Genomic DNA, 25624 nt, shown 5'->3' with positions numbered 1-25624 from the left:
TTTCATAAAACACCAAGGTGCCTTGACAACTCCTGGACTAATTCAGGTCACTGCTTCTCATGGGTTGAAGCAGCACGTCAAATGCTGTTAATGCGGTGTGTTGTACATGAAGAGAAATTAATTCACAGCCTTTCCTTTCTCAGAAACATGATTCCGGTGACAGAATTCCGGCAGTTCTCTGAGCAGCAGCCTGCCTTCCGTGTGCTGAAACCATGGTGGGATGTGTTTACCGACTACCTTTCGGTAGCTATGCTGATGATCGGTGTGTTCGGATGTACTCTGCAGGTAGGTGCCTAGACTCACATCAAAATGGGAGCCAGAGCAAGACACTGGGCTGTTGAAACCTTTAAAAAGAGCTGGTGGTATGATTTTCAGCCATGTAAATACTAGTTGTCCTGCTCTACTTGTGTATGGTGTTTGTAGTCATGGAAGGGAGCCCAAAACATATTCACTGCACTTTCATATATGTATATATATTTGTATAAAACTAAATAAACTGGCCATCAAGTGTTCTACTATGATAGGGGCATCCATAAAGCACTAAGAGAGTGCAGAGGAGGGGCCCGTGGCTTGGGAATAAGAGAAAAGGTGATGGTTGTATTAAAACTTGGAGAACCAACTGTATTAAGGGAGACGGAGCCAGGGGTAGAAAAAGATGCCAGGAAGGAGACAGAAAGCTTGAAGTCATGGGTGTGAGGAAGAACATGACACCTTTGGGAAACTGTCAGTAGGGCTGGCACTCACTGGGTGTCATCAGCGTGACAGTTGAAGCCATGCCTGTGAATGGAGTCACCCGGGAGAATGTGGAGAGAGAGATGACGTCAGGAATACCAACGTGTGAGCAAAGGAAAAAGGGGTGCCTCTGAGGGAGACTGAGAAGGGGCAGCCGTATGGAGAGGTGGAACCCAGGAGAGAGTGGAAAGACACATGTGGTCAACGATGGCAGGCATACAACTCACTCACGGACTAAGGAGAAACAAGTAGCACCTGGGTCATTCGAAATCATAGTTTGAGTGGTTGGAAAAGTGAATGGAAATTAAAGACTGGCGTAGGTGTGACTTTCAGGTCGATCAGCTGAGAGGAAGAAAAACTTGGAAGAAAGGGAAATATCTAGAAGTGGTGCAGAGTGGAAACAAAGGCCTTTTAAAATTTGATTTTAATAATGGTTAACACATAATGCTTCCTAAGTGACAGGTACTCTTCTGAATACTTGACACATATTTTAACTCATTTCATCCTCATGGCAACAGTGAGATATCGGTGCTATTATTATCCCCACTTACAGAGAGACAACAAAGGCACTGAGAGATTAGGGAAATCTCCAAGGTGAGTGGCAAAACCTTTACTGAGACCCAGGCAGTTTGGCCTGTGTGTTAAACACCATGCCCCTTTGTATTTGTAGGCCGAAAACATTTGGCCTCTCTCTACCCCCCAAAAAAGGATACCAGTGAAAATTCAGAATTTGAAAGACAGAACAGACATACATTCATTTATAAATAAAACAAGTAGTTGTTGAAGAACCTACTGTGTTCCAGGCACTGTCCTAGGTGCTAAGAATTATCAGTGCAGGAGAAAAAAGACAAATACCCCAGCCATATAGACTTTAAATTCTATGGGAAAACAAAATAAGCAAAACCAGCTCATAAATTATATATATTAGAAGGTAATAAGGACAATGAAAAAGAAAATACAGCATCCGTGGATGGTGTCAGCAGGTGATATTAGGAGTTGCAATTCTTATGTAGGAAGCCTTCACTGGGAAGGTGACTTCTGATGAAGGAAGTGTGGGAGCAGACCACTCGAATGTCCAGGGAAGAGCGTCCCCGGCAGAGGGAACAACAAAAGCAAAAGACACATGGACAGAGTGTTCACAGACTCCTTGCCCTTCTCCAGGAGAACTTGACATTTGACTTCTTCAGCTTTCTAGCTCTGTTTCCCTGGAGACCTGATAAAAGTAGAATGTTAGCTGTGTTACTAGGCAACGTTGCTTGTGATATAAATGACTACTGTTTGGTCAACTGCATCTGGACTGGAAGAATGATAAATGCTTGGTAGGAAGCCACACCACCGGACTTCTGTGATTGTGGTGACACCTATAACAGGGCATGTCCCTTGACACACAGAAAGTGTATCTATTGAGTTACACCAGAGATTAGTCTCTTTGGAGCATAATAAGCCTTTTAAGCCAGGGTAAATGCAGACCCCCATGTCCAGTGGATCTCTTTTCCTTGTGCCTGAGATGATCCGGAGAGGAGGGGCCTGGGGAGAGACGAGGTCCTGGGCAGGGTGTGGATTCCACACAGACAGTTAAGAAGGTTCCTCCAAAGGTAGAAAGCCTGATGCCACATTGCTGGCAAGCTGTGACTTTAATCCTGGATCTTTCTAAGTGATTCTGGTACCACATGAGTGTTAGGATAATCTTAAAGTTCGAATGTTGAGATAAACCTAGAAGGACCCCTGGTGATGTTATAAGCCTGAAGCAGGGATGTCCCTGGCATGCTGAAGAAAGCCAGGCCAGTGGGCTAGAGCAGAGTGAGCTAGGCACAGAGTAGAAGAATAAGGCCTGAGAGGCAATAGTTGCAGATCACACAGGGCTTGGTAGGTCCCTGTAAAGGTTTGGGCCTTGCTCTGAGCGAGATGGAACATGTTTTGAGGTTCAGGCAGAGGAGTGTCATTATCTAACTTGTATTTCAACAAGACCACTCTAGTTGTGAAGAATACAGTAGAGGGGGCAAGGACAGAAGCAGGGAGGTTTAGAAGGCTAATTTCAGAAGGCTAGTGCAGGGGCACCTGGGTGGCTCAGTCATTTAAACCTCCAACTCTTGATTTCGGCTCTGGTCATGAGCCAAGGGTCATCTGATTGAGCCCTATGTCAGGCTCTGCACTGTGTGTGGAACCTGCTTAGGATTCTCTCTCTTGGGCACGTGGTGGCTCAGTCAGTTGAGCCTTGGACTGCAGCTCAGGTCGTGATCTCACTGTTCATGAGTTCGAGCTTCACATCAGGCTCCATGCTGACAGCTCAGAGCCTGGAGCCTGCTTTGGATTCTGTGTCTCCATCTCTCTCTGCCCATCCCTCTCTACCTCTCTCTCTCTCAAAAATAAATAAACATTGAAAAACAATTCTCTCTCTCTCCCTCTGCCCCTCTCCCTCACTCACATGCTCTCTCTCTAAAAAAATAATAATTAATTAATTAATTAATTAATTAAATTTTAAAAATCATTAAAAAGAAGAAGAAGAAGGCTAGTGCAATAAAATCCAGGCAAGACATGAATCAGATGGCTTGCACCAGGATTGAAGCAGTGGTTCTGGACATATTTTTAAGGAAAAGCTGTAAGATTTGCTGAAACATTGAATGTGATGTATGAGGGGAAAAAAATCATGACTAAAATTTTTAGGCCTGAACAACTGGAAAAAGCTTGTTTTTGAGCATAAGTTTGAGTTATATGTTAGATATCCAAGTAGACCTGTTAAGTCAGAAGTTGGATAGAAGACTCAGGAAGGAGCTCAGGGTAAGTGAAGGATGGTCGTCTTCACAGAGGAGGAGGTGATGGATCCAGGATCCAGTGGCAGGACAACCCTTGATTTGGGGGGAGGGGGCATCTTCCACCACAATGGGAATGATGGCTACAGATGCATTTGGTTGGAGGGGCAGGGGCGAGGCACAGAAAGATGAGAGTTTGCACCTAATAGCTTCTGTGAGGTAGAAAGCAACACATCTGGAGAGAGCTTGTGAGGGTGTGGGAGGCCATAGGATGTGGCAAGAAAGGAGGCCTGGAGTAGGGTCCTTGAGGAGAAAGGCAAATATTTAGAATGGCCAGTTTGGGAAGTCACAGAGGGAGGTGACATAGATCAGCAGGAGGACTCTGTGCCTGTTTTACTTTATTACCATGGCAGGGCCTGGAATCGTTTCTCTTGTTGGCATATCCCATGGCAGGATGAAATGCAGAAAAGAGAAACCACACAGACTATCCATAAAAACTAGTAGTTAACCTGGAACAAAATGAAAACAAGAGCAAGAACCGATGAAAATATCTACAGTGAACATCCTTTAAGAAGTGCACCCATAGCAAGTTCAGAAGGGACAAGTGAGTTCAAGCACAACTGGAGCACCTGTTCCTGTGTCATGGTCAGAATTCTGTTCCTGGAGCACAGCTCTGTTGCATCTTTCTGCTGTGCTGTAGCTCTTGGAACTCCCCACCTAGCACCCCACCCAGCATCACCGCGTATCAGATACTGACCTAACCTGGTCCCTTCACACACAGGCCTGTTTCATTCTCATAGTCTTTAGAAGAAAACGGACCCCAGTTATCTAGATATGGGAAGTATAGTCTGAGAAGTCAAGGCTGTAAACAATGTGAAATGCCTCAAAGGAAGATTGTGTCAGAATATGAAGGTTACCAGTCTCAGAATTCGTAGGAGGTGGACCATTTGATTCAACAACATCCCCAAGTACCCACAATATGTCAGGCATTGTGTAGAGTGCTAGACACTGAAAGAGAAATATAATACAGCCCCTGACCTCAGATTGCTAGTAGTCAAAAGACCATAGAAATCCATAAGCAATGCCACTCAGCATGTAAGCACCTCAATGGTGATAGACTTCAAGAGCATTAAATATGGTGTCATCTCAGCTGCTGGAAGTTAGGAACTTGAGGAAATGAAAATTGAACTCAGTCTCAATGAATAAATATACAAAACTAATATATATATGTATATATACACACATATATACATATGTATATATGTGTGTATATATATGTGTATTAATATATATATACACATATATATGTGTGTGTGTATATATATATGTGTGTATATACATGTATATACATATATATGTATATATATATGTGTGTATATATATATATTTAAAGGAGTGGAAGGAAAAATCAGCACAAACAAAAGATTTAGTATGATCATTTCACAAAGCCCTCATTGATGAGTATCAATGGCGTTATAGAGGGCGTCTCATGGTGGGTGGGATATTCCTGCATAGCAGAGGAATTGTCTTATCTCCAATGCTAATCGCATCTGCATTGAGTAACCCTGATAAGGGAACCTGTTCTAGAATCTGCATGTATTTTAGCTCCCAGAATGAAACTGTAAAAGTAAATTAGTCCCATTTTTCAGATGAGAATTTTTATCTGAAAGGTTAGGTGACTTGTCCCAAAGCCAAGAGGGATACAGTGGATTTTCCAATCTGCTGTTGATTTTCCAGAATGGGTCTTTTCATGAACGCTGTGCACACTGCTCTGGAATAGTATGGAAGCATTACAACTGCACAGATCATATGGCCAAATTTTGGATTGTGACACAGGATCTTAAGTATAAAAACAAGGGCAAAATGGCCAAAAGGGAAAATAGAAAGTTAGAAAAAGAAGGAATTTCCTGAATTACATCTTAGATTTTCTCAAAGATGATTCACTGTACACCTACTATAAGAAAGAATAACTTTTAACCTATAGTAAACATTAAAGAAACAAGAAATAAAATATGGTATAAATTACTTAAAGTAAAACCATCTCATATATCCATATTACACATGAAAGTAATATTCTTTAGGGGGAGAATTTGCACTCTTATTTTAGTTCTGATATCATAATCCTCTGAAATTGACTTGATGACTGATAACTTCATAAACAAAAGGTTCTCTGTGAAGCTCAAATTCCCTTCCCATTCCCAAGGCAATAATTTAAATAATCATAAAATCTTATCATAAAATGTGTTTTTATGCCTTGGGTTTCCCTTTGTAAAATGAAAGTGTGATAATTTTTTCCGATCTTATTTACAAAACAAGTTACTCTTATGGTTCAAAAACATGACAAAGCAAAAAATCAAAGGTAGGGTTACAAGAGTGCTCAGTGGTGGTAAGAGTCTCTTTGACTCTTCAAATGGCTTTGTCCAGTGGCAAGTTGATTATCTGTTTATTCCTATAATATTGTGTTCATATAGGTTTAACACTATGCATTTTGAAACTACTGGGGAAAGGAAGAAGTTGTCATCTATCAATAAGTTGTTATCAGTGTTCATTCTTTTTTGCTCTGATGTAAAAGGATTGTCGTCAACACTCTGGTCTTACTCTTCTGACAAATATTTGTCCATTTCCAAGCAAGTAGCTATTTTCAAGGCTGCCATGGAATAAGAGAATGTATAAAGAGCATTCCTTAGATTACGTCCGTCCACATAAGAAGCAAATGTAAACTCATTGTGAACCGGGAGACTGTGCATATCCTATTCCTGTATAGTCATACACCCTTAAGGACCAGTAGTGTAAACACCCAACTTTTTGCTATAAACAACACTATTCAAAAACTCAACACACTCAATAAAATGGAACAAATCCTGAAAGGTCAACACATTGCTTCCTGGAAAAATAAGATTGCTTTAGATCTCTGCTCAGTGACTCCAGGTTATCTTATTATGACCAAATCCAAAACAGCCCCCAGGCAGGCTGTTCCAAATATAGAGTTAGTAGTTAGAAACCAGAAACAGGAACTGGAAGAAACAAGCCCCCTGGAAGCCCAAGGGGACTGCTTTGTGACTGTTACACAAGAAAGACATTTCCTGCTTTCTGAATTAGGAAAGAAAAAAAAGCCAAGAGAATGATTTCAATGACTTGAAAGCACCTACCAAAAAATCCTCGGGGACTTAACCCAATCCCCAGGAGCAGTCCGGCCAGCAGAGTTACACTGGAGAAGAGTTTGGGACATCTGGCTTATTGGTGGGAATTGAGTCCCACCTTGATTTTTTGGTACATATTGAAGGTAAGTTCCACCTCTCTGAGTCACAGCCATCCGTGTCAAGTGCACGACAATGGCCTTCAGGTGAAAATGCTTACAGGCAGTTCCCAGGAAAGTACAGGTGGTAAAAATTGTAGACTCCAGAATGATTTCAAAAGAGTTCACTTTGATAATGTGCCCTGAGTTCTGGCTTCTGTCTCCTTCCCCCATTCTCTGTCCCATACTGTCTGGATTTCTAGTTGATCTTTTTCTTTTGTCAAATTTGAATTTAAAAATGGAGACTCAGAAATTCTTACTTAGCCTGTTGTGTTTGGTGAAATTCAGAGTCCTGGTGAAAGAGCAGATGGCACTAATGGGTAGGCTCGAAATGAAACCCTCATCTAAGATCATGTTTTATGAAGTTTCTGTGTACCCTCATGTCATCATTCTGCTCTGAGTCTTTGGGGAATATAAACAGAAATCATTTGGTGGCAAAAATAATTTTAAAGAGCACCCTTTCCCATCTCTGTAAGATGGTGGTGGGTCCTGTAAGAGAAGCACTATTTCAAAGTCCCTGTTACATCTAAGTAACAAAAATATGTCTTAGTTAGGACTTCCTTGTTATGGTGGTTTATTCAGACTGATACTTTTGATCTTCCCTAGAACATGACTCTTGTCATCTTTCACCTTGACAACTGAATATGCAGTGAATCCCTGGCCACCAGAATAATATATGAGTGTCTTTCACCTCATCCTCTTGGGTTTAACATGGGGTATGAATCTAAATGCTTTTCTTAGGTCGTCTAATGCCGTCCAATGCCAGTCAGTGAAGGAGGAACATTTCCCTTTATCTCACTATTATTGATTGTTATGATCGTGTTGCCTATTGATTGTTTAATAATACACCTTTCCCCTCAATAGCACAGCACTGATAGGCTTTAGGATTTTTTGTGGGTTTTTTTTTTCTTCCTATAAGAAGCAAAGGAGATTTAGTCTCTGTTGTTGAGCCTGGATTGTAATTCACCAAGACCTATGTTTAAAGGTCTCTGTTGAGTAGGTTTGCTCTGATATGGAGGGCATGATCTTGTATTTCTAATCAGGGTCCTGAACTTGGAGACCCTCCCCAGTCCTCTAATCCTCCCAACCAAACACCGACTAGCCCTCCCCTGCCCTCACTTGGTTCCTCTTCAAGTCCCCTTCTTCCATTTCACTGAGGACACCACACTGATGACATGTGGGTCATCTCAGCCACACAGGGGCCCTGAGATCAAAAGATTTGGCTAGCACTGGGACTGCATTTTAATTGTAAGGCTAGGAAATTTCTAGTTTATATCTGGAGTCTTCTGTTTAATATAAAGAGTGCTTGCTGTGTCTTCTCCCTCTGTGGTAATGTTTTCTCTATAAACTCTTACATTTTTGTTATATTTAAAATTTCTGTTGTTTGGGAACATTTAGCCTTTGTATAGTTAAAAAAATTTACCCAGTATTATTGTTTTGTGCTCACTTTTTAAAATATGTAATAAAACACTCCCAACTAGAAGATTTAACAAAAAAATAAGATACCATTCAAAATAGCACCAAACCTATCATGTATGTAGGAATTAAGCTAACAAAGGATACACAGGAACTTCACAGAAAACTTTAAAATGTCTAGTAAATGACATAAGAGACAATTTTAATTAAGGGGAAGATATTATGTGCCCTTAGCACAGAATTGATATTACAAAGAGGTCCAGTCCCCATGAATTATTTTATGAAATAAAAGCAATATTAATAAAATTCCAGCTTGATTTTTTGAGAAATTTGATAAACTTATACCAAAATTTATATGACAAGTGCTCATTGGGGGGGGGGGGGGGGGTTAGAATGGCACAGGGGAATAAAGAAAGAGATGGAGGGGGAAGAGGAGGGGAGAGAGGAGGGAGGAAGAAAGGGGCTTTGCGTGAACTGATAATATACTGTGCACTGAAGAATATGGGTAATTCAAGCCTCTGCCCTTGAGGTTCCCCTCTCCCTAACACACACACACACACACACACACACACACACACACACACACATGCATACACGCGCGCACACACACATTCAGCCCACCCCAACTATATAAACTAATTTATTCAAATGTTCTTTATAGAATATGAGTCAGGTGCTCCATTTAAATCTCATCCTTTTTCTTTCTTTCAGTTATAAACTTCTAAATCTCTGTACAAATATTTCTATTGGATTTCATAAGCTGGAAATTTCTTAACTCCAAGTTTTACAAATAGAAGAATCACTAACTCTAAGATTTATCATCCTTTTGTTTCAAAAGCAAAAATCTAGTAACATAAATTCCTAGTAACATAAATTCCATAAGACCATGCCTCATCTGTCAGATTTATCCTATATCCCCATGACCGAGAGCAGTAACAGGCAGGTGTGAGTGCTCACCAGAAGCCATCCTGCGGAATGAAGGGGTGAGTGAGCAAGGAAGAGTAGATGAGACATGTTTTGCCATGTGCTAAGGTACAGTGAGCATCCAACAGCCGTGGGAAGGAGCTGAGACCTTTGAATCACAAAGATACTATACTCATTTGTGGGTGTTTCACACCGTAACTTCAGAGACTGTGACCAGTACAAGAGAGGGAACCCACGGCCCCTGTCTGAGGCCTGATGGAAGTACACTTAGCCTAAAGTTGAGAAGATTGAAGGGAACATGAGAATAGACAGCAGACACCTGAAGGGCTGCCTTGTGGAAAGTTGAAATGGCTTAAACCATTCCATGTGTCCTAGAACACCAAATAGAACCAATAGCAGAAGTTTTAGGAAAGAAGATTTGGGCTGAGTAGAAACTCAGACTCTCAAAAAGTCAAGAACTTTCTGAAAATGTCATGCAAAGTAGTGAGTTTTCTCTTCTTAGAGATGCCCTTCCAGAAAGTGAATGGCTCAAGAATCCATGTGTCATGCAAACAATGTTCCTTTGTTCTCTACATATAATAAATAGTGCCAAGCAGTGAGGTTAGGTGGTGATAAAACATGACAAGTCCCTGGGAAAAAAAATGAAAAATGTAAAGTGCAACATTAGATATAAGTGAATTGTGAAAAGTAAAGCCATGTTAGGAGAGTGACAAGTGTCCTACTCTAGGGTGGTCAAGGAAGTTCTCTCTGAAAAGGTGCCATTTGAGCAGAATTAAAGGAACTGAAAGAAGGAGGTGTGTAGGTATCTAGAGGAAGAAAATGCCAGACAGGAAACAGAGGAGGACAGTGTTCCAGGTACAGAGAGAGAACAGGGAGTATGGTCTCTTGCAGTTTTTCTTGCTTGGATCCTCTTTATAAGGCTTGACATCACTATTAACCTAAAGTGAGCATTACCACTAATGCCTTGGAGCACTGTGCTCCTGCAAATAGCATGTCTTAGGTTGACGCTTCCAGATTTAAGTCGACTCCGACATCAGACGTAAGACAAAGAATTTAATCCTACAGCATTTGGAACCTAGGACCTTATGAACTGCTAAAGCAATTAGCATGACCCTTTGTTGACACTTCAGCCACAGTGTGTGGCAGAAAATGTCAAGAGCATATCTCATCACACCTACTTCAAGTTACTAAAAGACTTCAAGTTGCTAAAAGGCAGGGTGCGTGTCTAATTCATCTTTGTGCTGCCCACCTGCATGTCTTAGACTTGACATACACTCAAGAAATGTGTTGAGTGGATGCATTAATATGCTTCAGCAGCTCTAAGGATTCAGTGACTGTCATAATAATAAAAACAATTATATGAACTTGCAATTTAAAACTGAACCAAAAACTGACAGAGGAAAGTTTGTGTGGGGTAATTAATAAGGAGGTGATAAAAATCAGATCTTCCCCCAAAAGTAGAAAAAGAAGCCAGTAGCAAATAATTTTCCTTTAGTAATATCAGAGAGTAACCACAACCTTCTAGAACTGGATGAGACTGGGGGAGCACCATCCTTAGAATAATTAGCATAAACCCAGTGACAAAGAAGTAAGACTGGCTCTGTGTCTGAGCAACAAACTTGGGGGGAAAAAGTCCTTTGAGGATGTTTTGCAATAATGGACTAGAAAGAGATCAACACACCCTGACTTATAGGTGGTTATGTGGCTTCATGTGTTAGAAAACTAGAGCCAAAATTTGTATACAAAAAAATAGCATGCTGTTAGAGCAAAGAAATTTATAGAAATTGAGGCACCTCAGCAGAGCAAGTTATAGAGTCAATCCAGTGAGACCAATGGAGTATATTTTACAGACTGAAAATTTGTTATGTTTGGCATGTGTGGTGGTTTTTTAATACAATTGTAGTTGACTGTCATGGTGAAAACCAGGTTTTTCTTATCTAGACAATTGCCCATTTATTCAGATGTTGTACAGAGAAGTATACTGCCAGCATCCCAAAATAAACCATATTATGAGCAGTGATTAAGTTCCAAAGCAATATTAATACTTGACCTTCTACCCAGGGATTGGATTTTATGAGCTTCCCTAAGAGTCTAAAAACCTCCATGTTATTTTGTGGGAAAATGGTTTCTTCATTCTAAACAACCAGTTTTCAAATGGACTTTTGAGGGTTTTTTTTTTATATTCATTAACTCTTTAGTATACGTTAGTCTTTCAGGGGGTTTTAAAAATTAACATTTACTGGTTCTTGAGTAACGGTGATACTTCCATGATATCGGTTTATTCTGTTCTTTGAAGTTTGTAGTCCCGCACTAATTAAGTTTCTCTAAAAAATAAAAATAGAATTTCAGAATTAGAGGAGAATTTAGAGGTGAGTTAATATAAGTTCCCATCCAATATAGAAATCTCTTCTATAACATCCTTGACAGATTAATACCTAGTTCCTATTTGAGTATATGTGGTGATAGGGAGAAGTGTTTTGTTCAATGAAATTTTTGCCATGAAACTGCAAGTAAATCAGTACTGGCTGTTGACTAGGTGCCCGGGACTGTGTTAGGTACTATGGGGGATACAAAATAATTAAGGCTCCGTCTCCTTAAGGAATAGTTGAAGAAGCAAAATAACAGACTTTCATTATACCGTTTTGTTTGCTATGCTGTGTTACATGCTAAGTTTTGACAACACAAAACTTGCTCTTGACTCTGAAGGTGTTTAAACTGTTGCAAAGATAAACATTCACATACATCCTTCTAAAACGCAAGATAATTGCTGCAGTGTGTGTGCATGTGCGTGTGTGTGTATGCGTGCATGCTATATGGTCATATTTCAACGACCAGTTATTGCAATGACTACAAAGCAGGAAAAACAGTTAAGTCTACCTGGGGAAATCAAGTTTGTCTACATTCTATATAGGATGATTTAAATTATATTCCTGGGGGAAGAAAGTATTACGCTGTGTTACAGAAAATAAGACTTGTGAGGCAAAGTAAAATTTAATTATATGTTCCCTTGGAAGATTATAGCAAATAAAGACTCTTAGATTTTTTATTTAACAGTACTTCTTCTTCCTAAAGAATAAAGGAGTAAAGGCTTTTAAATATGCATAGTGAGTTTTCATCAGGTAATAATAGCAAGGTCTAAACATTAGCTTTCTCTAAGAAGTAAACTTTGCTAACTGGCAAATTAGGGTCAGCTATTTTTAAATTGAGCTGTGTCTCCCTACTCAAAATATATTAGTCTGTAAGAGCTGGTGAGATTCTTTGCACTGATACCTTAAGCTAAGGCTGTGTAACTTTAAGTTCAAATATGTTAGCTTATGTTTTGTGATGTTGATGTTAACTTTTTAAAGTTTTTGTTTGTTTGTTTGTTTTTTGGGGGGAAGAGAGAGAGAGGTAGAGAGAGAGAGAGAGACAGAGAGAGAGAATTCCAAGCAGGCCCCATGCTGTCAGAGCAGAGCCTGATCTGGGGCTCAATCCCACAAACCATAATCAAGAGTCGGACACTTAACCAATGAGCCACCCAGGTGCCCCGATGTTAACTTTTAAAATGTAGTTACTGTGGGTGATGTATGGAATTGTTGAAATACTATATTGTATGCCTGAAACTAATATAACACTGTATATTAACGGGAATTAAAATTAAAACCTAATTTTAAAAAAAGAGGGAAAAAAATTAAAATGTGGGTGCAAGATGTTGGGCTCAGAAATGCCTACGGCAAAATTAGGAAATATGGTAGAAACATATCTTCTAGTTCACTTTTGTGCATGATCATACTGGTTAGTCATTTAGTTTTATATTTTTAGAAATTCTGCACTATCAGGGCACCTGTGTGGCTCAGCGGGTTGAGCGTCCAACTCTTGACTTCGGCTCAGTTCATTATCTCAGTGTGTGAGAGCGAGCCCTGAACCGGGCTCTGCACTGAGAGCAAGGGACCTGCTTGGGATTCTCTCTCTCCCTTTCTGCCTCTCCTGCTCACTCTCTCTCTCTCCTTCTCTCTCTCAAAATAAATAAATAAACACTATAACAAAACAAAAAATTCTGCACCATTAACCACAAATCTTCTGTCTAATAAACAGGCCATCAATTACATCACCATTTTAACAGAAAACATGAACTCTCCCATAGGTTTTTAGGTGAAACACATGGTTTTTCTGAGCCTCAGTTTTATTCAATGAGCAGGATTGGCATCATTTCCATTTCACAGTTTATTGTGAAAAAAATGGTGGTAAAATAGAAATGTATTCTTTTTAGTCTCTTTAACTATAGACTTCAAATGCCTTCATCTGGTGCATTTCCTTCAGCCCTAGGTGTGATTAGTTGGGTCTCTGGCAAACAGATTGAGAAAGGTCTAAGAGAAAGGACCAAATGCTCAATTCTTCCCTCTCCCAGAGGACCCTACAGGAGCTATATGGACAGAGGACAAGACCAGGCAAAAGAACATTTGATAAAAGAAAAAAAAAGAACATGTAATAAAAGAACATTTGATAAAAGCCCCACTCTGTCCCCAAACTCACTATATCAATCTCCTGGTGAGCTAAGCCAGGCCTCAGATAAGTCACAAGGCCTTCCTTTGCCTAACCACTGAAGGCTATGTGATCTGGGGTAAGAGGAGGGGGAGGGCAGCTCAAGAAGCTGCCTTATCCTCTTTCCCTGCACTTTAATCCCTGCCTGTCCAGAGTTGGAAAGGGCAAGGAAGACACTGAGATCGGGACAGTGGGGGGAGGAGATTGATTGTCGATTCTCCCTAAAGCCAGGGGGAGAACTTGTCTGAGCTATCCTCCCCAGGCCCTCCGAGGAGGTGGTCCACTTCCAACAGAGGCATTTCCAGAGCCATCATATCACATCAGCTTGAAGAAAGAAGAGAGACTTCAAAGTGGTGACCCCCAAGGGAAGCTCTAAAGAGAGTCCAGAAGAACTCATCTTGAGAGCTCATGCCACTTGAACTCAGAGCCTTCACCCCTTATGAGCACCAAGATTCACTACTTTTCCTTGAATGCAGCTATCTCCACTAACCCCATTTCTCCTAGAAAGAAGGAAGGAGGAACAAAGGAGAATCTTGAGTTGTACCCTGAGGTCAACCACCTAGATAACTCAGAAAAAGACCCATCACTGAAATTCATCCTATATGGTAAAAGATCCATTTGCCTGGAATGTATGGAACCTTTCTTATCCAAATTAATGATATTTCTGGAGTCCAGATAGGTTAGCTTCCAAAAAGCATGATGATTAAAAACAACTTTTTTCCTTACCATCCAACATACCTAAATGAATAACACTTGCCTTGACTTTTGCCTTTCCGGCAAGCTTTCCAGGATGTCACAACAAGGCACAGGCATTTTCTCGTAAACTATACCATCAGTTCCCTCCCATAGATTGACCACAGCCTTGACATCATTCACTTGATGAGCAATTTATTCTTTGATTATTAGAGTAAATTAGTTTTTGTTTAGTAAAACAGTTTTTTGTTTGTGTGTGGATGCTTCCATTGTTTAGAATTCTGCATCTTTATACTGGTTGTACATTGTGTGGACCATCCAGAGGATTTGTTTCTCTTTGGACCCCCCCCCCCCCCAGTTTCTCTCCTCTTCCTTCAGCTCACAGTTTATCAGAGAACTGCAGTGTGTCCAGGGATAAGTCATGTTGAGTACAGAACTAGGATTTCAGTCCCTGGAGATTGCTTTAAAAAGAGCTTTCCCTTCATTATTTCAAGAGCATAATTATAAATATTTTAAATTTCTCAAGCAACTGAAACAGTCTCCATTATGAATCATTAACTGTAAGTTCCTAATGTTTATCCAGTTTTTTTATATTCACTAAATCTTCTCACATGGTTTTGGCTTTAAAATGAATACTTTCCACTTAAATCTTGAATTGCAGTGGATCAAATAATGCACTAGTCCACTTGGCTTATAGGAAAATGCCATGGAGCAAAATGAAAGCAGTTTTGAATCGGACCCATTCCTTCATTTTTGAATTCTCTTTTCCAATTCCTTTTGTATCCTAGAGCAGCTGACCTCAAAGAGGGAAAAGAAAACACAAGGTAAATACAACTAGGATACAGAAATTGAGAGCATCCTTGATGGCTGGAAAGTCTCAGGCTAATCAATGGTTTAAAAATATATAACATTTATAGTATATAATCCTTCCCTCAAAAAGTCAGTATGTCTGTATTTACAGTGGTAAGAGAATCACCTTTGTTAAGTGAAGTGTCGAATGTATACATGATCCTAATGGAGGCATGATGGTTTCTTTTTCATTTGGGAATAAAGGGATAGTGCCTCGCAAATCTTGGCCCCTTCTTTGTGTATCTTAAATGAGTAAGCACTTAGCTCCAGCTTTACGAATCACTAGGCAGACATCACCTGGCAATTTGGAAGATGTGTGAAATGAATTGTTTCATCTCAGAGGAAAGTAGCTAGAAGCCAAATATTTCCTGATGCTCACTGGCATCTGATCTTATAAATGCATGTGTTTGCGATTGTAGTTTGTTTTCCTTAGGTGAGAACATGTGTTTGTCTATTTGCCTCATATTTATTACGTACCTAATTTGTGCCAGGCAGTGTTAATAAGGATGGAGCCCACGTTTAAAGAGCTTCTTGGTCTAGGAGGGAAAATGATAATAAACAATTATGCCAGGTTTCCTTAGGTGCTATGATGGGGGGAAACCTGGGCTTAAAAGACTTCCAGTTCTGTTTGACTGTATACCCTTGTTCTGTATAGTAATGACTCAAGAAATGAGGCTTTATGGGGCGCCTGGGTGGCGCAGTTGGTTAAGCGTCCGACTTCAGCCAGGTCACGATCTCGCGGTCCGTGAGTTCGAGCCCCGCGTCAGGCTCTGGGCTGATGGCTCAGAGCCTGGAGCCTGTTTCCGATTCTGTGTCTCCCTCTCTCTCTGCCCCTCCCCCGTTCATGCTCTGTCTCTCTCTGTCCCAAAAATAAATAAACGTTGAAAAAAAAAAATTTAAAAAAAAAAAAAAAAAAGAAATGAGGCTTTAACTTTTTCAGTGGTTAATTTTTCCACCAGACCAGTGGCACTTAATTCCCTCAAGCTTAGACATTTCTGATAATGCTTAACTTGAGAAGATGTACTTGCTGTCTGGGATTCCCTCGTGTACAGATGCACCCTTTAGCAAGTGTACTATTGCTGTACCTTGCCACCGAGAGAATTCATAAACTCAGATATCCAAATTTCAGTCACTCATCCCTCTGATCCCTTGGAGTTATTCTCAAATAAAATAAATTCAACTATGCCTCAGAGGTGCCAGAGGATGACCTTTTTTTTCCCTTTTCCTTTTCCTGTTGTTATTGAGAAAATGAGCAACCGATAAAAACAGGCATTTCACTCGGCCCTTTTGTGTTTTTAATAAACACCTTAAAACTGGGCAATTTGCTTGAGGCTGGTGTTGTTTTGTTTTGTTTTTTTCCCCTCTCTTTCCTCTTACTATCTGGGTATATACTTCCTCCATACACAGGGTATTATTTCCTGTCCACGATAAAAGTCTTAAACGCCATCCTTGAAGAGAAGGCCGGTGCCCTGCGCACAGCAGGCCGGGAACCTCACACCCTTGCAGCAGCCACATGTCCCCAACTCCCCTGGAGACTGGGACCTGGTTTGTGCTGGTGAGAGCGTTGCTGCGTGTGGCGCTCGGGGGTGCCTGTGTCTGTGCTGCCGCGGTCACCGCCCCACATACACACGTTCTGGGCTTGTGAACAAGGCATTTGCTGAGAAAGAAAGCATTTAGATGTTCCCCCCTTGAGAACCATCTTTTCTACCTTTTCAGTTCCTTTTCTTTCTCACCAAGATTTGTGTGTACCGAAAATATTTTCAGTAGTTAGCCCTGAAACAAAATCTGCATTTTCAGAGTGAATCCTGTCACTGACAGAGGCAAATATTGCATCTCTTGAGAATAGGTGTTTTCTTTATCTTCTAGCACCTTGTTTCTGGGGGAGTAAGTGTGTACGCTCACTGATGACTTAGAAATGTGAAAATTCATTTCCTTCCCTTGGTTCTCCATCCCTTCTCCAAGAAGGAGGTAGGGTGCCTCAGAGAGGAAGAGCTGCACTCGACCTTTATCATGTTTTCTCTTTCCCTTCCCAAGTGCAATCCTTTATTCCTGCCTCTACAACCACGAGGTTCTGACTTGACCCTCCCGTAACCACCACGTCCAGTAGCTTTGAGGGGCAGATGGAGGTGCTCCAACCCCATGAAGCCTTCCCCACTGACGCCAAGCCTGAGTGTTCATTGTACTTACCACACCGTTCATTTGCTGTAGATCCTGCCTTATTTGCACCCCTGCTTGACTTTTTATATGACTCTTTATGCCACTCCCATCAGATTATAACTACTTTTAGAACAGCAAACCTTGGTTATGTCTCCTTGATTTCCCTGTGATGCTTTGCATAGAGTAGATATTCAAGAAGTTTTAGTTGATAAAACTAAAAGTGTTCTATCCTAGTGTCTCTGAACAAGTCTGAGGAATAGGTCTTTAGGATCTGTTTCTTGCAAGGCCATTCTTGGGTTACCAGAGATTGTTTTGATCTGTCAGACTGGGAGAAATTTGGATGATTAGCTGCAGGGTAGAACCCTTTGGAATCAACTGTATTTGAATCTATGGAGCGGAGAGAGGATAAAGTTAATCACTTTTATATTGGCTCATCTGCCTTTCTGTGGCTGCCATCTAACTAACTAGAGCATAACCCAGTTAAAGCACTATCTCTTTTTTTTTTTTAATTTTTTTTTCAATGTTTTTATTTATTTTTGGGACAGAGAGAGACAGAGCATGAACGGGGGAGGGGCAGAGAGAGAGGGAGACACAGAATCGGAAACAGGCTCCAGGCTCTGAGCCATCAGCCCAGAGCCTGATGCGGGGCTCGAATTCACAGACCGCGAGATAATGACCTGGCTGAAGTTGGACGCTTAACCGACTGAGCCACCCAGGCGCCCCAAAGCACTATCTCTTTAAAGAGTCAACCACAGGGGTGCCTGGGTGGCTCAGTCGGTTAAGCCTCTGACTTCAGCTCAGTTCATGATCTCATGGTTAATGAGTTGGAGCCCCATCAGGCTCTGTGCTGTCATAGCGGAGCCTGCTTTGGATCCTCTGTCTCACTCTCTCTGCCCCTCCCCCCCTCTTTAAATAAACATTTAAAAACAAAGAGAAAGGGAGAAAGAAAAAAAAAGAAAAGAGAAAGAAGAAAGAAAAGAGAGAGAGAAAGGAAAGAGAAAGAAAGGAAGTAAGAAAGAAAGGAAGGAAGAAAGAAAAGGAAAGGAAAGAAAAGAAAAAAGAAAAGATGGAGGAAAAGCAAACGAAGGAAGGAAGAATCAACCACAATCTAAAGAATACGTCTGGATCATAAGTTAGCATATTGGAATGACACCTGCCTTTTTATCACATGCATCAAATGTTCTCACTTCTTTCAGTGATAACATAGTCATAACTATGACTTAAAGTCTAAACCAGAGAAATAATTTTTGGGTTATAGTACAAAGAAAAAGAGTAATGTACTTAATTGTTGAGGTTGTAGGAAAATAAGTACTCTCATATGCTGTGACAGTGGGAGATGTATAAAGTAAGTCAGCCTTTTTTTTTTTTTTTTTTGGTGGGGAGAGGAATTTGGCATCATAGATGTGCCTTGTTTGGCACTACCCGAGCAATGTGGTTCTTCATAATGTTAGTCTTAAGACTAAATTTTTATACTAGAATGCACATACACTCTTTTCCTTCTGGAAAAGATACTAAAGCAAGTGTTATACTTCAAAACATTCCCTCTGTTGAGTGTATATAGCCATGATAAAGTGTAAAAAGAGATAACGAAAATGCATACATGGACTCAAAAACAAGACCAACATTTGTGTGGAGCAGGAACAGAATACTGAGTGAGGCTGAAGCAGCTGCCGGGCTGTTAGCCAAAAGCAGACAGTAGCAGCCAGGGGCTCAGCTCCTGCCAGCAAGGGGAGCTAAAAATGCACCGAGCAAGATAAGAGACTGGAGCCTGGTCACTGTTTGAAGCCAAAGGCCCCCACTCCCAAAAGGAAGCTGAAAAGAATGGCGAGTAACTGGATGGCGGACTGACACTTCTGAGGAAACTGTGCCTCCAGCTGGGAGCTGAGCCAGCCTGCCTGCTGTATCCTGACCGGATCCATGGGATCCTGATATTACAGTGGAATGTCAAAATACCGTGATAAGACCTAATGGTGGGTTGGGGGGCTGGGGGTTGGGTGCAGGGAACCGCAAAAGAGCGCTCAAGAGATGGTGGGAAACAGTTTCATCTCCCAACCAGCCTACCACCCAGAGCACAGGAAGAAAACTATGCTAAGAAAAGGCTCTCAGCAAAATTAGCCTTTGGAATACTGATTCACCTGAGATGAAACTAAATTTTGAAACAGTGAAGTTCAAATAAATATACTTACAGTGGTCAAAGAGATAAAAGCATAACGATTAAAAAATGGGTACATATGACATAAGAGCAAATGGCTATAAAACATTTAGAAATTTTGAGCCTGGGTGACTCAGTTGGTCAAGCATCCAACTGCTGGGCTCAGGTCATGACCTCATGGTTCTTGGGATGCAGCCCCACATTGGGCCCTGCACTGGCAGCATAGCCTGCTTAGGATTCTCTCTCTCCCCCTCCCCCACTCGCTCTCACACTCTCTCTCTCAAAATAATTTTTTTTAAATGTTTATTTATTTTTGAGAAAGAGAGGGCACAAGCAGGGGAGGCGTGGAGAAAGAGAGACAGACACAGAATCTGAAGTAGACTCCAGGCTGTGAGCTGTCAGCACAGAGCCTGACACGGGGCTCAAACTCATGAACAGGGAGATCATAACCTGAACCAAGTCAGATGCTTAATCGACTGAGCCACCCAGGTGCCCCATCAAAATAAATATATATATGGTTTTTTTTTAATTTTTTTTTCAACGTTTTTATTTATTTTTGGGACAGAGAGAGACCCAGCATGAATGGGGGAGGGGCAGAGAGAGAGGGAGACACAGTATTGGAAACAGGCTCCAGGCTCTGAGCCATCAGCCCAGAGCCCGACGCGGGGCTCAAACTCACGGACCGCGAGATCGTGACCTGGCTGAAGTCGGATGCTTAACCGACTGCGCCACCCAGGCGCCCCATATATATTTTTTTAATTTAGAAGTTTGGGGATGAAAAAAGTCACTGAGCTTAAAAATATGAAAAATAAGACTGTACTCAGCTGCAGAAAGAAGTAATGAATTAGATAAGCATTCTGAGTTTACCCAGATCCCAGCAGAGAGAGGCAGAGATTAAAAAGCACACACACACTCCCATGGATGATCGATTGAGAGACTCTAACATACCTCTAATAGGAATTACAGGAAAAAATGGAAGAAATGATGGAGCAAGTGTGGAAGTCATATTTAAAGAGATTTTGCTGAAATTTTCCAAAATTGAAGAAAGTTGAGTCCTTAGCTATAGATATTGAGCAGGATTAATCCACACACATTCAAAATGAAAGTGAAATTGTAGAAGACCTGGTATTAAAGGTAAAATCTTAAAAGTTATCATAGGGAGGGGCGCCTGGGTGGCGCAGTCGGTTAAGCGTCCGACTTCAGCCAGGTCACGATCTCGCGGTCCGTGAGTTCGAGCCCCGCGTCGGGCTCTGGGCTGATGGCTCAGAGCCTGGAGCCTGTTTCCGATTCTGTGTCTCCCTCTCTCTCTGCCCCTCCCCCGTTCATGCTCTGTCTCTCTCTGTCCCAAAAATAAATAAACGTTGAAAAAAAAAAATTTAAAAAAAAAAAAAAAAAAGAAAAAAAAAAAGTTATCATAGGGAAGGAGATTGCCCACTAAAGGACAAATGCGGAGTGACAGCAGACTTCCCAGCAGTGAAAATACAGGCCAGAAGAAGATGGAATAGTATTTTAATGTGCTGAAGGGGAATTACTGCCAACAGAGAATTTTATAACTTATGAAACTATTCAAGAATGAAAGCAATAGAGGCACCTGGGTGGCTCAGTCAGCTAAGCATCTAAGTTCGGCTCAGATCATGATCTCACAGTTTGTGAGTTTGAGACCCACATGAGGCTCTCTGCTGACAGTGTAGAGCTACTTTGGATCCTCTGACTCCCTCTGTCTGTCACTCCCCCGCTAGCTCATGCACACTGTCTCTCAAAAATAAACAAACATTAAACAAAAAAAAGAATGAAATCAATAGGGACATGTTCTGACATACAAGTATATGAGTTTTCTATCCACAGACCTTTATTAAAAGAATTATTAAGGGATATTACTTCAACTAAAAGGAAAATGAACCCAGAGAGAAGATACAGTATCTAAGAAAACTGGTGAGCACATGACTTAATAAATATGTAAATAAACACAATCACCTCTAGGTCATTTTTTAAAATGTGTGTTTCAGAAGAAAAGTAAAACCCCAACAATAACAAAATGTGATAGTTCAGTGGGTAGTTAAAATGTGCTTGGAGTGGGATTGCAATAGTGAAAAATTTTAAAGCGTATATTCTAAGAAATTATAGGTAGTATCTTTCTAAAACTACAGTCTACACCTTACTAACCCAGCTGAGGCAGGATGGCAAATAAGAGATGTGGAAAATGTTAACAGTGCAGGGGAAGGCAGAAATAAATCCAAAGACCAGTAAATATACAAATATGAGTGAGCAAAGTAATTAATGGATTTAATTCACTTGTAAAAAGAGAGAAATGATTTGTTTGGATTTTTTTTTAATCCATAAAAGACATACCCAAAAAATAAAATCACAGACAGGGGTGCAAAGTAGATTGAAGAATAATATTAAAACAAAAAAAAAAGCTGGTGGGACACTGTCAATATTAGACACATTTAGCCTTGCCATCTTCAAGAATGCACTCTTTATCAGAACAAGATACATACGTGAGTTTTAAAAGATGTGTAAATTCTTGTAGTCACCACCACAGACAGGATACAGAGGAATCCCAACACCCTAAGGAATTCCCCTGTGCTGAAACTCTGGAGGGAACCCCCGGCAACTGCCCACAACTTCTCTGTCCTGTTTTACAGAATGCCGTGTAAAGTCAGATGGCACATAATTTTTTTAACACTGGCATTGGTTTCAACAGAAAAATTGCCTAAGTGCATGTCGTCATTGGAATGTTTTTAAATTATAGCATATCCACACTATGAATTCTGGTGGTCCTTAAAATGAAGTAGAGCCCTATGTGCCAATGTGTTAAGATCTTCAGGACTTATAATGAAAGTGAAAAGCTCGAGGTGCATGAACAGTCTATATAGTAAGATCCCATGTGTTTATATGTCATATATATGCAAATACACAGATATAGATCTGGAAGAGTGTACACCAGACTTAGCCGGGCTTACTAAGGAATGGCACAAGGGTAGAAAGGGAGAAAGGAGGAATCTACCTTCTGTGTTAAAGATAAGTATTCATGGGGCGCCTGTGTGTCTCAGTTTGTTAAGCGTCCATCCAACTCTTGATTTCGGCTGAGGTCATGATCTCACAGTTCATGGGATTGAGCCCAGCATAGGCCTCCATGCTGAGCATGGAGCCTGATTAAGAGTCTCTCTCTTTCTCTCCCTCTCCCTTTGCCCCTGTCCCACTTACTCACATCCTCTCTCATGTTCTCTCTCCCAGAAAAAAAGTGTTAAAAAAATGATTAGAAAGAAGATTTATGATAGTGAATAATAAAACTATTTAGGCATAACTTGACATTAAGTATCCAACATCTATGTGAAGAAAGCTATAAAACACTCCTGAAAGGCATAAAATTGGGTGAAAACAAATGAAAACACACCATGAAGGAGGAGAATCAATGCCATGAAGATGTCAGTTCTTCTTAAATTAATTTATAAATGTAATTTAGTCCCAATAAAAATGCCACCAAGGTGTTGTTGTTTTCTGGATCTAGACAAGTTGATTTTAAAGTTCATCGTGAAAGACAAGCATGAGAGTGAGCACTTACCACACCAATTACTGCTGTGCTTGACCTTGAAGGGGTTCTTTTTTTTTTTAATGTTTATTTATTTTTAAGAGAGAGCCACTGAGTGTGAGCAGGGGAGAGGTAGAGAGAGAGGGGGACACAGAATCCAAAGCTGTCAGCACAGAGCCCGATGCAGGGCTCAAACTCGTGAACTGTGAGATCATGACCTGAGCTGAAGTCGGATGATTAACCAACTGAGCCACCCAGGCGCCCCGACCTTGAAGGACTTCTTGTTCTTCTATTCCTCACATAATATCTGGCATAAGTAGATACTCCAAGATGGCTGACCTCTCCTGAGGGCACGCATACAACACTCCACTTTCATGTTCTGTCTGCCCTACCCCACTGCCATCAATGCCATTTATATCTGTGGCATGTAATAGATAAGCTGGCCCTTCTTCATGTTGCTCTTTGTTATTTCAAGCAGCTTCTCTGAAGCTAAGTGGTTTTGTTTTGTTCTGTTTTGCTTTTACCCTCAGCTCTTTTGGTGTCTCATTCATGCCAATATGATACTTTTTCAACTTGTTACCGCAGGTGGGTTCTGCTTTGTACTGCATTGCTTTTCTAGAAATTGTGTAAGTTAAGTAGATCTTATTTTTACATTATACAGTAAATGCTATAATCCTAACAAAGTACTGGGAATCAAATCGCTATCATCAAAGGTATATCATACAATCAAAGATGGAGGAATGAACAGTAATGATTTAAAATAGTGAAAATTACTATTAAAAGGTCCCAATTTCCATTGACCATGCAGGGCATTTCAATAGGTGATAAAGTATTTCAACATATTCCACTTAATATTCCACTTAATTCCACTCTTTGTGGGTATAAATTTGACAATTACAATGTTAAATATTTGATTCTTTTCTTAGATATGAGCAGCACGTCAGGCGTGGTTTAGATGGCTTGTTTCCTTTCCTAAGGCGGCCTGAATGTTTACTTTATTTCTCTTGAAAACACACTGAGTTCCTTCCCCCTACCAAAAACAGCTGTTGTGTTATCTCAAAATAATTTACCAGTGGGAATGTATGAATCCAAATTTCACTGAGCCCACTTCTGAAACCTTTAGGTTTCTTTTCCAGAACTATTTCCTAGATATCACAGTGATGGAAGACTTTTGCATGAATAGTTTTATTCCTCCAGGTTCTTTAATTGCAAGACCTTGAGGGTCATAGTATACATTTTTATCACCTAGATATCAGCTGCTCCTTAGGATCCAGAGCCTAATGGATCAAATTGCAGTCCATAGCCCCATGACCCTCTCCAAGTTCTACAGACTCCTGGAAGGGTTTGGTTCTTATGGTTCTCATTCCTACTTCCGTGGAAACAGTTTAGATGATAGACTATTACCATCCCTGGCAAATTCTCCCCATCTGTACAGTTTGGATCCAGGCATGAAATCTTCCTTTTTGTTGTGATTTTTACAAAATTTACTCACAAAAGCTGTGTGTGTGCGTGTGTGTGTGTGTGTGTGTATGTGTATGTTCTGTAGCAGATTATACCAAAGTTTCGGGGAAGATTGAAAGGTATTTATATCTCAAAATAGAAATATGGGGCACCTGGGTGGCTCAGTCAGTTAAGCTCCTGACTTCGGCTCAGGTCATGATCTCGTGGTCTGTGAGTTTGAGCCCCGCATCAGGCTCTGTACTGACAGCTCAGAGCCTGGAGCCTGCTTCAGATTCTCTGTCTCCCTCTCTCTCTGCCCCTCCCCTGCTCACACTCTGTCTGTCTCTCTCAAAAATAAATAAACATTTTTTAAAAATGTAAAAAGAAAGAAAAGAAATAATGAGCATATACTCCAGCCTCCTTCCATGTTGCCTGACCTATTTTGTTTGATTCTAGCCCCTCTCTGCTTTGCTGACTCACCACTTCCCACCTCCAAACCTGTTCATCCCCAGATAAAGTAGGGTTGGCCATTGTTGTTGCCATGGCTTCACCTGACCTTTGCTCTCAGTGATCACATTCTGTGTCCCTCTCCTCCTTGTTTCCAAGCTAACTTAGATATTTTCCTTAATATAGATGATTTTATTCAAGAATTATTCTCATATCCACCTTTAGGATAGTAACTTTCTCACCTTGCTATATTTTGAGTTAGATTCTCTTGCTCATCCTGCTTTTTCAATCTTTTTCTCTTCCCCTACCCCATTTCTTCCCCCTCCAGTCTCTCTTTCCCTTCACAAACACACATTGTAGCTCCTGGTCTCAAGCCCTTTTCCTCCAAAGGCATTCTGAGGGTTGCTCCTAAATAAAAATGGACTTCCTCTGCATTGTGATGTGTGTGTACAAGCTGGTGGTGATGGTCTGAGCCTTAGTGTTTCGTGGAGGGCTTTCTCCCTACCCACCCCCCAGGTGCTCTCCCTTAGTCCTGCACCAGCAGCCTGAGACCCTGATATTCCTTTGAAATTTGTGTTCTAGCCTCTCAGTAAGGCTTGTTTGGTTCTCTAACCTTTAAATTACTGGATAAAGGTAAAGAGAAAAGAGGTATGTAGATTTAAATAGCAAATTTCTCAAAAGAGCAAGAAAAGTGAAACAAAAAATTTCAAGTTCTT

At 40.8% G+C, this 25624-nt stretch overlaps 1 protein-coding gene across 1 annotated transcript in view; it reads left to right on the top strand.

The window, feature by feature from the left end:
- Positions 1–25624, top strand: part of LRRC8C (leucine rich repeat containing 8 VRAC subunit C) — an 82333-nt gene that overhangs the window by 45423 nt on the left and 11286 nt on the right. Inside the window, exon 2 of the mRNA XM_047872279.1 lies at positions 144–285. Within this exon, the coding sequence (XP_047728235.1) occupies positions 148–285 (138 nt within the window). The 5' untranslated portion in view covers positions 144–147. The remainder of the gene's footprint in view (positions 1–143; positions 286–25624) is intronic.

This window comes from Prionailurus viverrinus, chromosome C1, assembly GCF_022837055.1.
Source record: "Prionailurus viverrinus isolate Anna chromosome C1, UM_Priviv_1.0, whole genome shotgun sequence".
Classification (NCBI taxonomy): Eukaryota; Metazoa; Chordata; class Mammalia; order Carnivora; family Felidae; genus Prionailurus; species Prionailurus viverrinus.
The sequence above is the reverse complement of the archived record's forward strand: the minus strand, read 5'-3'. Positions and strand labels throughout refer to the sequence as shown.